The sequence below is a fragment of the Eupeodes corollae genome, chromosome 1, assembly GCF_945859685.1.
Source record: "Eupeodes corollae chromosome 1, idEupCoro1.1, whole genome shotgun sequence".
NCBI lineage: Eukaryota > Metazoa > Arthropoda > Insecta > Diptera > Syrphidae > Eupeodes > Eupeodes corollae.
The window spans coordinates 271,825,937-271,839,241 of NC_079147.1; the positions used below are offsets into that span (position 1 = coordinate 271,825,937).

Below are 13,305 nucleotides of genomic sequence, written 5' to 3' on the forward strand. Positions count from 1 at the left end.
AATTATTGTACTTGATATTTGATAGAGGTAGTAGTACCCGTGGCATGATGGTAAGTGCGTTGGAATGTCATGCAAGGGTCTTGGGTTCAATCCCTGCCTGTGCCACCTTAATTTAAAAAAAAAAATAATTTTCGCGGGTACTGCCTCTTTCGAGGAATTGACAAATCCTTCAAGAGTAATGTACATCTGGTAGTGATGAATCTCTTCTTGGTTATGTTAGTAATTTTCCTGGTAAGTAGAGGGATTCTTTTCCCACTCACTACAATGTGCAGACATTCAAAACCAATGTGTATCGGTATCTCCTTGCTAATCCTATCTTTCCGTCATAATTGCTTGCACTTGGTTTAATCTGTTTAATCATTATAAGGGTATTCATAACCCCTTGAGTGCCCTCACAATATACCAAGAAACAACAAATCAAGTCAACGTATGAATTATAAAATTTCATATTGAATCAAGAAAAAAAAAAAACAAAAACCCAATTTTGTCAACTTCAAGAAAAAAACGATCTTAAACTTATTTCTTTTTCTTTCAACATCTCACACTTTTAGTTAAAATATTATAATATAAAGTGGTTGGTATAAGTTGCCCCAAAAGCTTATAGCATGATTCTGTTACTGTTATTTTTAATATTTTGTATTTTTAATAACTTATAAGTCATTTTTTTTTTGTAAATTCACTCCTTCTGTCTCTACAGAGGTAAATATGGACCCCGCTCCCATACGGTGTTTTCTTGGATTAAACCAATCTTATCACTCTTGCCTTTTGGTACACCTTATTCCAATCTCCCTGTATATAAAATAACCTTTTCAAGCCATCAGACGTCACGACGAATCATCCTTTACTTTCTTCTACTTTAAAAGCAATGTTTATAAAATCCTTTCAAATCCCAAATTTACTCCAATTTTAATTATGAAAATAAAGATCATGTGCATTGATGATTCAAGTCAAAAGTTATATAATTATGTCTAAATGAAAGGTTTTAAAATTGACCGATGTTAAAAAGAATAAATGCCAACAAAGTTAGTGAAACATTTGTCACTTGGCAGCTTCCAGTAGAAGTTAAACTGGTGGAAAAACTTGATCTATTGGGACAAGTTATTGCTATAAAGAAATGAAACAGTGTACATTAGCATTGCCCAAAAGCAATATTTTGCTGCCCGTAGTGTTGAAGAATAAAAAATGTTAATACAAAACGAAATTCTCTTTAGATTTTGAAAAATATTTAAGGAGAAAGACAAAAATAAATAAACAGCGACCATTATGTTTTAAGCCCAAAGACTGTTAAAATTTCCCCTTTGATAAATCCCCACAATGCATGCTTGTAAAAAAGAGAAAGAAAAATTTGCTATCTCCTGAAAAACTGCATAGATAAACGTCACTTGCCAAAGGATGACGTAAAAGCCTTACCTTTTTTTTGTAAACAAATTGTTTTTTTTTGAGAAATTTAATGCAAACATTATTTCTTAAGAAATCTCATTCCCCAAAATTCAGTTGCATGAATAAGTCACAAAACAAATCCGCGACTATAAATTATCATATTGATAATAAAATCACCGTGAATGCTGTTCCAGTTGTGGAATCGGCCACTGGCAGCTGCAACTCGAGCTGCTAGAACCAGAGAACGCCTTGGTGATGATTTGATCGATAAACTCGATAGGCTACACGATGGTGCCCTTCGGACGGGTGTTGTCACAGAGTCTGATTTACGAATGGCCTATCGTAAGTCACTCGAACAAGAACAACGGAATCACTTAAATCCATGGTATGCCATTGGAATTCTTTTATTTATAATGCTGGCCACGCCTGTGTTCTTTGGGACGATACATTTCATCTTGGGTGTTCGTTGCTTCTTGCCAAATAATTATCTTGTCTGGGAGGCAACTCGTCCCATCAGTGACTGTGGATTTTGCAGGTAAGTTTGTGTGAATCTGAATTTTAAATGTCAATAAATGATGACCTATAAAATTTATCATTCACTTTCAGTTCTGTTCAAGGACCATTGATATTACAGAATCTCACACGTGAAGAATTTGCCCCATTCGCATACTCCTCTCAGCCAATTATTATTAAAAATGCCGTTGCTCATTGGCCAGCAGCAAAAAGTCTGAATTTTAGTTATTTGAAAGATTTATACGAACGAATTCCAGGTGCTCTGGATGAAGACTGCCAATTTTTGCACTTTCGCTCAGATTTTAAGTCTCTGAAAGAGGTCTTTATGATGTCCGATCAGAGGGCTAAATTTATTGGTGGCAATCATCCGTGGTATGTGGGTTGGAGTAATTGTCATCCAACTGTGCTGGAAGAACTTAGGAAATTATATCCACGACCACATTTCCTTCCCGAAGATGCAGAAATGCCAAATACGGATTATATATTTCTTGGATATGAACAGGGTGCATTTATGCATGTAAGTATTATTTAGAACATAAGAACTGCGACGTACCGATCTAGAAAGAAATCCTTAAGCCATGAAGAAATTTTATTTCATTTCGTAAACATTTTGTTTTAGTATTAAGCCACTTTTATCTTGTTGTTGTTTACAAAGTTATGACTCACTTTCTGTTAAAAGTTGATAAACAAAAATGTAACACTTGCTTCAATAATGATAAGGTTCTGTGTACAAAGTTGGTCAATGGGTCATTGTGCTAAAAAATATTTGAAAGACTCTTACAAAGATGAAATTCTGGATGCTGTTTTCACAGAGGAATACGTTTGCGTGTCTGTAAAGAAGCTCAAAAAAGGAAAAGCACCAGGAGCTAATAGAATTGTGGGAAATATAGAACGGTGTCTTGTTACAAAAAAATTATGCAAACCTTTAAAAGCAAGAGGGTTTTCCGAAGCAGCTAATTAACGAACGACAACATATTTATCAGAAACACTCTGCTGTATGTCCTATTCATAGATTTCAAGGCCGCCTTCGATACTATCGAAAACAAAATATAACTGCGTTGTGGTGGGGATCGGTCGGATTGGTGTAAAACAATAGGAGTCCGTATCGTTTTTCCCTGTTTGACGACTATAGCATTGACTATCTACCTGGTGGGATAGAGTTTGCTGAAACCAAGATAAAAGCACTTCTGTTTGCTGCCGATGTTGTGCTTTTTGCCTACTCACCTCAAACACTTACAATTAATTATCAACCGCCTTGTTGTGTACTGCGAATAGTAGAATTTTACGGTTAATAAATCAAAGGCTATGGTGTTTAAAAATGACGGTGGCAGATTGGCCAGTAATCTAAACTGGTTTTCAACTGCGAACTAATCGAAGCGTTGATAGCATGTAAATATGTTGGTGTAATGATAACAACCAAGTTACAAATGAAAATCCATTTTAAAGAGAAACTTGTAAAAGCCCGGAAAGCAATAAGAGCTACTTGGAAAAGTGCTTTGCAAATAATCTTGTTTCCCATAGCGTAAAATACAAAATTTTCACTTTAAAAACCGAATGCCCAAAGTTGAGAACATAAAGGTGTTGACAAATTACAACTGTTTTATGTCAAAAGATATTTTCATGTACCAAAAGCAGCTGGAGATAATTTAGTAAGGAGCATGCACCAACTGATCTGTAAAATACTGAAAAACGAGACCCACTAAACTACATTAACTATAGAGGCATCAGTCTACTTAACATCGCTTAAATCTTCTTTGCCGTAATATATGAACGACTAAAGCCCATCCTCAACAACCTAATAGGTCCTTGTCAGTGTGGTTTTAGAACAGTAAAATCCACAGTCGATCAAATATTCACATAACAGCAGATTCAAAAAACAACCAAGAACAGCAAATCAACACCCACTATCTTTTCTTCGATTTCAAGGCCGAATATGAAAGAATCTACAGGGACGAGCTGTATAGAGCCATGTCTTGTTTTGGTATCCCTACCAAATGCTGCCATGTGTGCAGGATGGCCTTGGAGAATTTACGCTGCTCGATAAAGGTTGGAAACAACTTAACAGAAACTTCCGATGTCAAAAAAGGGTTTAGACAGGGTGATGCGCCGTCATGCGATTTTTTAACATAGTACTTGAAAGAATAGTTCAGAGCTGCCACGTCAACAAGAGAGCATTATGCTGATGACATTGACATAATCGGAAAAACACATGACACAGCATGATGTCAATCGGGCTTTTGTGGGTATGGGTTTAACGGTTAATGAGGGAAAAACAAAATACATGCTTTCGTCCAGAAAGGACTTACTTACATCAACGTCTCGGTCAAAACGTACACTTTCTACAGACGTAACTTTGAGGTAGTCAAGGACTTCGTCTACCTAGGCACTGCTATGAACGCAGAAAACCAGCTAAAAAAACAATTGAGTAGTAAAGCCCTCTCTCGAGGGACCAAAGTGTCGCTATATAAGACCCTCTTCATCCTCGTCCTCCGATACAGTGAAGAAGCATGGACTATAACAAAAGCGGATGAAAGCACTTTGGATCGTTTCGAGAGAAAAGTTTTTCGTGTTATCTACTGTCCCGTATTCATAGAAGGGGAGTGGAGGAGAAGATGGAACGACGAGCTGTACAGCGACGTAGACTTAGCCAGAAGGGTAAAAGTCCAACGATTAAGATGGCTGGGTCACGTAGAGCCCATGGAAACCAATGCTACGGCCCGGAAAGTCTTCGAATCCACACCCACAGGACAGCGCAGTAGAGGAAGACCACGGATCAGGTCGTGCGCACAAGTGGAAAGTGACCTTACCCAACTTAGAGAGCGAAATTGGGGACATATAGCTAGAGACCGAGCTAGATGGAGAAGTTTCTTGGAAGACCCTAGTTCACACCGGACTGTAGCGCCACCTTCAGTAAGTAGTTAATAAAAAATAGCCAAAAGTTATAGCTCTGTATACTATTCAAAAGGAGAGTCTTTGGTTCGAGAAATTAAAGGAACTAGCTGAATAATATGATATACATTTTACCATCAAGGTGCAATCTAGCATTGGAAGAGATGTCAAAAATGCACTGTATGATCTTATCGCCAAATTATACGAAAAACATATGACCTTGGTGGCCAATTCACCTTACCCTCAAATCTTTCATGCAAAATGTCAGTCGTGGCGTATGCTGTGTGGCACATATCGCCGTTCTCCTGAAACCACAAGTAGTCTAGGTCCATATGGTCGTAAGAAATTAATTAAATGAAATTAATGAACTTTAAGCTTTAAGATGTTTTCGGATGATGTTGCGTTCCTTGAACTTACGGTTGTTGGCTGGTTGTTTACTGAACCGGTCGTCTCAATTTAGGCCACCAAACGGTGAAGAGTCGACTGTGAAGGGCCACCACGTCTACCGTAAAATGAGTGCAAAGCGCTCGACGTTTGCGATGATGATTTGGCATAAACAAAGATTTGACAGATGTCACCAAAATAAAATAGCCTCCACGGGGCGTCAATTGAAAACATACAGCGTTTTTAACACAATCTTTGTGAAAGAAATAATTTTAGGATTGATTCTAATCAAAAGTTAATATCGGCTATATTTAGATAAGAAGAGAGTTGGTAAGATTGAATTCCTTGGTAATAGCTCTTCTTAACTGCGATGGCGTTTTAACACAGCTGTACTTCAACTATCAAAAAGCAATTTCCTATAGAATCGAAATCATTAATGAATCCTTTTAACACTAGCCAAAGAATTATGTTCACTGTTTTATATTTCTTTTTTTCTTATATTAAAAATTGTATCTATCTCTTTTAACTTTTAAAATACCATTAACTGTGAGTAAATTATGTCAAGCTTAAATTTTTTTTTCTTTCTAAAGTACTCAAAACAAAATAGGGCCCACCCCAGATTTATTTTTTATTTTGCGTAAAAACTACTTAAGTAGTCAACATTATCGAGGCCAGCATTTTATTGTAAAGATTGCATGTGTATGATGTTACCTCCAAATGAATAGGAAAACAAAGCCGTTCACTCGCCCATTGCATTTGTTTATTACAATGTCCGGCTCTAGACGTCATTGAAATGGCTGTTACAAATCGAATCGTTGTGTAGCGATAATCTATCCGACAAGTGTTAGAACGCTTCCAGGAAACCGGTAGTGTAGCAAGGAGACCAAGACCAGAAAGAATTCGAGCCACAACTCAGCAAGAAGACCGGTACATTCTAATAACTGCGCGTCTAAAGCGTACTGCAACCGCCCGGGCTTTACAAACTCAACTGCGGTAGTCAACGGGCACTCAAGTCACGAAGATGGTCAACGTTCCAGAGTGTGTGCTTTTCCGTCGAAACTTACACCGGCTCATCGGGCAGCGCGATTAATATAGGCCCGTGAGCATTTAAATTGGACCATAGACAACTGGATGTCTGTACTTTTTACAGACGAATGCAAAATCAAATTTTTGAGTGATGATAAACGAATGCGAGTGTGGAGAAGGGCAGGTGAATGTTTTGGCGACCGGTGCATTCACGGGAGTGACCGATTTGGTAGCCCCAGTGTTATGTGTGGGCTGGAGTAAGTTGGCTAGGCAGAACAGTGCTGATTATCGTGGATGAGGGCACCATTACCGCCCCAAGTTACATTGAGATGGTAATACGACCTGTTGTGATCCCATTTTCACAAAGAGTTGGCAATGGGTTTGTTCTTATGCAAAACAATGCTCGCCCACATACGGCCCGTGTCACGCAAGCAATATTTTACGCCAATTACTTACTTTTGCCATGGCCAGCAAAGAGCCCAGACGTCAACCCCATTGAACATTTATGGGACCTGTTAAAAAGAAGCAGCAAAAAAAAACACAGCAGTTTCAACAATAAACAGGAGCTCATAAAAGCGTTAAAAGCCTATTCGGAGCGTATACCCGAAACAAAATGTAATGCACCTGATCAACATGGTATCAGATAAGCTGAATAAATTGAATAAAGAATTGTTTTCCGTGTTGAAAAATATAAACATTAATTTATTTCAGACGAGAGCCAAAAAACTTTGCGGGCCCTATTTTGTTTTGAGTAGTTGAAATAATTGTTAATTGATCTAAATCTATCCTTTCAATTTTATCTTAAGAGTTTCAATCAAAACAAAGGCGACTACGCCGGCCGCATCGGTTTGGTTTTGTCTTTTAATCTATTATTTGTGTTTTTCTTTTTTACAGTTAGATTACATCCCCCGCCTTATGTGGCAAGCTCAATTACAGGGCAACAAAAGCTGGATCCTTGCCCCTACACCAGAATGTGATCATTTATGTCATTCCTTTTCGTTCTATGTGGAACCTGGTGATGCTGGTAAGTTTACCAACTATATCCTACAAACAAGAACCTTCCTAACAATATCTTGAACTTTTTATTCTTCTTAAAAAATCAAACAAAGTTCTCGTCGACACTCGCATATGGTACCATGGAACTTCAATACCAAAAGGTCAATTTGCTCTGACCATACAATCCGAGTACGGTTAATCGAAAGTTTCTTAATTTAAACTGAAAATAGTATCAATACTAAAACAAACTATAAATATTTATGTATAATCTATAAAAATATGTATTTAAATTATTTATCCGAAATTATTCCATACTTCGTACGCATCTAATTAATTAAGAAGAAAAAACAAGAAAGATGATTTAGTTCAGCTTTTACCAAAAATCTTGCCACAAAATTATGGTAACTAAATAAATTAATAAACTATTTTACATTAAATTAAGTCTTATAGTTTATAGAAAGTCCGAGCTACACTCACTGAGATTTAAATAAATCAAAACAATGATTCTCAATTTTCAATAAAACAAAAATTATTACTATTGTGTTATTCAACCTACAAACAAATTATCAGTATCACTAAAAATTCCATTTACCTAAGTTTTACTAACGTTTTTGTTTTGGTTTAATCAGAATTTTAAATTATTAATTAAAAAAGAAACGTGTATAAATTAAAATAAATGAGTGTGTTACATTTTAGAAAATCACTTGCAAATCATTGAATCAAAGACTGTTTGAAAATTAAAACATTTTCGATAAAAAAATGGGGAAAAAAAAACAAAAACGAAAGAAAACCTTTTTACCTAAAAACTTTTATGTATAAAAAAAAACAAAATTAAAAACCAAATTCTTGTCAAAATCTCACTTAAACAATTTTATATTTATAATAATTTATTTGAGCACTATTTTAACGCACTTATATACGTAGTCAAAAAAAAGCAGCTTTGGTGCAAACAAAATTATCATTTTCGAATTTTATTAGAATTAATTTATTTGTTTTATTTATGTATCTAAAAATAATTTATCTACACAAACGAAAATAATAAATTGTATAAAAATTAAAAAAAAAACATTTGCAAACGAGTAAAGTCTTATTATAACTATAAATACAAGTTAGATTGTAAAAAACAAAAACAAAAACTTTTCTTTGTAACAAATTGTGATTCTCTAGTTTATTGCACTGAATGTGAAAATATGTATTTTTTTCTTTAGTATGTGCCGTTTTATGTAAGGTATGAAATTATTTATTAATAATAATAAACAAAATAATTATGTTTATATATCACTTTTACATTTCAAGTAGGTTAAGTTCAAAAATAGAGATCGAAACAAGCATGTGCATAGTGTTATTTGAAAAAATATTTTAAAGTACTCGTTTTTTTTAATTTTCAGAGATAATTTTATTTTTTCAAAAAATTTTAATCAACGAAAAACATTCTATTATCAGTTATTTAATTATATTTTGAAATTTAAAACAAAAAATAAAAATTATTTATCTATATTTTGTATTTTATTTATAAGAATGTTCAGTCGAAATAAATATCATCGGCCGATAGAGCGTGCGAAGGCATTTTACATTCGCATAGTATGGTTAAAGAAGGAATATCTGAACATTATTGTAGTGGCGAGGGAAGTTGTGTTAAATGTTAATTGATGGCCATTTTCAGAAGCGCGAGTATTACGGAAAAACTTTAAGGGGAAGAATGCAGGCGTATGAACTATTTCACTAGAGTTTGTGGAAATGACGGTAAAAAACGTGATACTAGAAACTACGACGATGTTCAAGTGGCGTCATTGTCACCAATCATTTTTATAAATACTCTTTAAATATAGGGCAATAGACTAGGGAAAGTGTCTGGATCGCCAGCCAAAAGATAGGAGTTATACTCAAGTTTTGAATTTTTTTTTAGAAAGTAGGGTATATCTCGCTTTAACGATACACGGCAGCGTTTAGTTTTCCAAGCATTCAATTCCAAATATTTGTATTGCCGTATTATCATATTAGTAAGTTACATTCGGCATTTAAATAAATCGAGAAGTGTAAGAAATAAATGATTATTTATCCATTTTAACCTTGTATTAATTTCTGTAATTCTCGAGCTGCATTGTATGTTTTTTTCATCGATAAAATCTTTCCTTTGTCATAATAAATAAATGGGTAATATTTGTTCTAAATCGGGCTGACGGCATCGCTGCCGTACTATTCAAAGCAGCAGGCGATGACTTGGTAGCGAACATGCACCAACTTATCTGCAAAATATGGTCGGAAGAAGAAAGAGTGGAATCTCAGCATAGTTTGCTCGATACATACATGCCAACTAAAGAGGCATGAGTCTTATATAAGATCCTCTCTGCCGTATTATGTGAACGTCTGAAGCTGTTCGTCAACAAGCTGATAGGTCCTTATCAGTGTGGCTTCAGAACAGGAAAGTCCACTATCGACCAAATGTTCACACTACGATCTTAGAAAAAACCCAGGAACTTCAAATCGATACCCACTATCTGTTTATCGGTTTTAAAGCTGCGTATGACAGCATCTATAGAGACGAGCTCTATAGAGCAATGGGCAAGTTCAGACAACATTAGGGACTTCATTTGCAGTTAACTGCATTCTCTGAACGTAAATTTTGACCAAGGCAACTAGTTAGTTTTTCAACTGTCATGATCTTCAAAATTGGAACTTTACTTCACTAACCTCATTTCATTGCACAAAAACTATCAAAAACATTATTGTCTACAAAACACTCCTCAGGCCAGCTACAAATCTATTATGATTTGTATTATATATTGTAGAGAAATATTACTTATTTCTCTTCCAATTTGACAAGGAACCCTTTTACACAAAAGATTTAATTTTATTGTGCAAAAAATAAATAATTCATGGAGTAATAAAGTTCAGCTTTTAGTTAAATTAAAACACATCATCAATTGTCATTGTGTCATAAGTTTACTTGACTTGATAGTTAGGGAGATTTTTCTTGACTAACTTTCTAGTCAACTTTGCAATAAAGTTGCCTTAATTGGAAGGCAATGTCAAGTTTTGGCATCCCTGTCAAACTAATCCGTTTGTTTGAATGTTCTCTGCTTTATCAAGCTCGGAAAACATCTCATCGATGCATTTGATGTCAAAAAAGGTTTTAAACAAGGAGATGCACTGTCATTCTTCTTATCGTTCTTCAATATCGTTCTGGAAAAAATTGTGCAAAACTCAACAGTCAACACTAGAGGCACAATCTTCCAAAGTCCATCCAATTACTCGGATACGCAGATGATATTGACATAATTGGACGATCAAAGCGTGATGTCAGTGGAGCGTTTTAAATTTTGACCATTGCGACGGAAACTAAGAAGACGGGTTTAGTGGTCAATAAGGGCTTTCCAAGTATATGCAGTAATCAAAAAAGGACCAATGGTCTCATTCACAACGCTAGTGGCTACGTAGTCAAGGGATTCTGATTGGCTTAATCTAAATACAAAAGCAGTTGAAATTTCCCCTCCGACGTAGTGTACAAAATTCGGCTACAAAGTTAGTGGAGACAACTTGGACAAAACGTCACTATGGACAGCTATAATTTGGAGGTAGTTGAGGACTTTGTCTACCTAGGCACCGCTATAAATTTAGACAACGTCAACAGCGCTGTAATCAAACGAAAAATAACTCTTGCAAATCGCTGCTTCTTTCGACTTAGAAGGCAATTGAGAAGTAAAGTCCTCTCTAGAGCGTCTAAAATCACCATCTATAAGACACTCATCATCCCGGTTCTCATTTATGGCGCTGAGGCCTGGACCCTGTCAAAGAAAGATTGGAACGTTTTAGGATGCTTCGAGAGAAAAATTCTTCGGGTGATTTCCGGTCCCGTACGCATGGATAGAGAATGGAGGAGAAGATATAACTGCGAACTGTACGGGCGGTACAGCGAAACTGGCTTAGTTAGCAGAATTAAAGTCCAACGGCTCAGATGACTAGGTCATGTAGAGCGAATGGACATCAATGCTGCTGCCCGGAAGGTTTTTCAAATTCTCGCAAGAGTCAGTACCCGTGAAAAAAATTTTAGATGGCAGTGGCAGGGTTTGAATTCAAGAAATCTGGCATGATAGTACTACGCACTAACCATTACGCCACGGGTACTGGATTTGGAATAAAACTGAGAAGGGTGATGAAAATGGAACAAATTTGCTTATATGGCAACCTTCTTTCAAATACCTTAACATAAGAGAAAACTTGTGAAGGTTACGGGAGTCTCCGATTATGGTTGCAATATAATAACAAGAAATCACTTATTACTGCGATATTTAAAGTGAAATTTTACTAAACTAACATGAATTACTCTACAATCTATTTTGTAATTGAGTTTATGATGTCATTTGAAGACAACAGAAATACATATAATACATACTAATTTTCAATAGGTCAGAAATGAACAAGTGAAACCCCTAATGGCCCCTAACTCGATATGCGATTTATATTCAAGTTTTATAAGAATGATTTTCGTCTGTTGTCGGGTCAATTCAAAATTTAAAAAAAAATTACCAAAAATGAATTTATTATATTCACAACTGGCCACCTCTCTGGGATAAATTTTCAAAACCTTATAACAAAAAAACTTATCTTCAAAAATTAGAAATTTCTTTTGGACCCTTGTTGTTTCTACTTTTCATTAATGATTTACCCACGGTGATTAATTTTTCAAAATGTCTGATGTTTGCGGATGATGTGAAAATCTTTAAGTCAATTGCTGATAGCTTAGATTTACAGAAATATATCGATGCATTGAATGAATGTTGTTGTTTGAATGCATTAACTTAAACATAAATAAATGCTCAGTTATGTCTTTATCAAGATCCACTGTGCCAATATTTGTTGAGTACAAGATGGTAGATACTGCATTGCAAAAAATTGTAAGTCAAAAGGATTTGGGAGTTATCTTTGATTCTCAACTTTCTTTTAATGTACATATTGATTACGTTATATCGAGAGGATACGCTTTGTCTGGATTTGTATTTAGGAACTCCTAAGAGTTTAGGGATCCTTATACGTTGAAATCGCTTTTCGTAGCATTAGTTCGTACAATTTTGGAATATTGTTCTATTGTATGGTCTCCTCTTTTTAAAAGAGATTTGACTTGTATTGAGAAAATTCAAAAAAGATTTACTAAATATGCGCCATCGTATAATAGTAGGTGCTCATTAAGTGGCATAATGCCTTTATCTTGTAGAAGAACTTACTTATATTTCTCGACATGAAACTAACTATGGTCAAAATGAGCCAATCACTAATGCTTGCATACATTTTAATCAATATGCAAATGTTATCGAACTTGATCAAAAAAGAAATATTTTCAAATCCATTATTATGGAAAACATTGTATAAACCAATTTTCATTATATGTAGTAGTTTTTAAGAAATAAAATAAATAATAAAATACCTTTTATCTACAAATTGTTCCTCTGGAAAAGAAATCTCGCTATTTGAAAAATTTCTTGACCAAGACTTTTTTGAAGTTGATAATACCAAAAACTAAAGTAGAATAATCGAACTTAAATTCTCATCGAATTCTATTGAACTTTAACCAATTTAAAAACGATCTTCCTTCTTGTGGTCAGGAAAATAAGCTCTTTTAAGTAATTCCTATTTAACTTCCTTGCCATCAAAAAAGTCTGAAAAGGTGGAGAGATGGTGGTACCGAATAGAGGAAAGAGATTCTGTTCGAGAACCAATTAAAGAATTTATATCGGTTTTGTCAAGACCATTTGCTAGTTAATAAAAAATATTGCACCCCAATATCTTCTACATATTTGCTGGGTGTTGTCAAAGCAATCGTCAAACAAAAGGGTGTCACGTCTTTTTTCCTAACAAACACATTTGCCATAGAGTTTGGAGTCCGTGGAATTGGTATTACTAGTGCTAGCTTCTAATTCATTGATAATATTGGGCCTACATCTAAGGCTACGATACGATACTTTTTTGCTTTGGTACAGCGAATTACGTACGTATCGGACACATTTAAAGTGTCCTGGGAAAAAATAAGTCGAACATCGAGAAGCAGATGACCTTTACACTTCACAAAAAGAAATAGATAAAAACTTGTTTTCAGGTTAATTTCAGATAAATTTGTTTCTA

The 13,305-nt window shown here is 35.0% G+C and overlaps 1 protein-coding gene across 1 annotated transcript; it reads left to right on the forward strand.

The window, feature by feature from the left end:
* Positions 1–1,376: 1,376 nt before the first annotated feature.
* LOC129942228 (uncharacterized) lies at positions 1,377–7,859 on the forward strand. Its single transcript, XM_056051084.1, has 4 exons — positions 1,377–1,915; positions 1,987–2,410; positions 7,087–7,216; positions 7,302–7,859. Exons 1-4 carry the CDS (start codon positions 1,563–1,565, stop codon positions 7,385–7,387), a joined length of 993 nt encoding a protein of 330 aa, XP_055907059.1. The 5' UTR covers positions 1,377–1,562; the 3' UTR covers positions 7,388–7,859.
* The last annotated feature ends 5,446 nt before the right edge of the window (positions 7,860–13,305 follow it).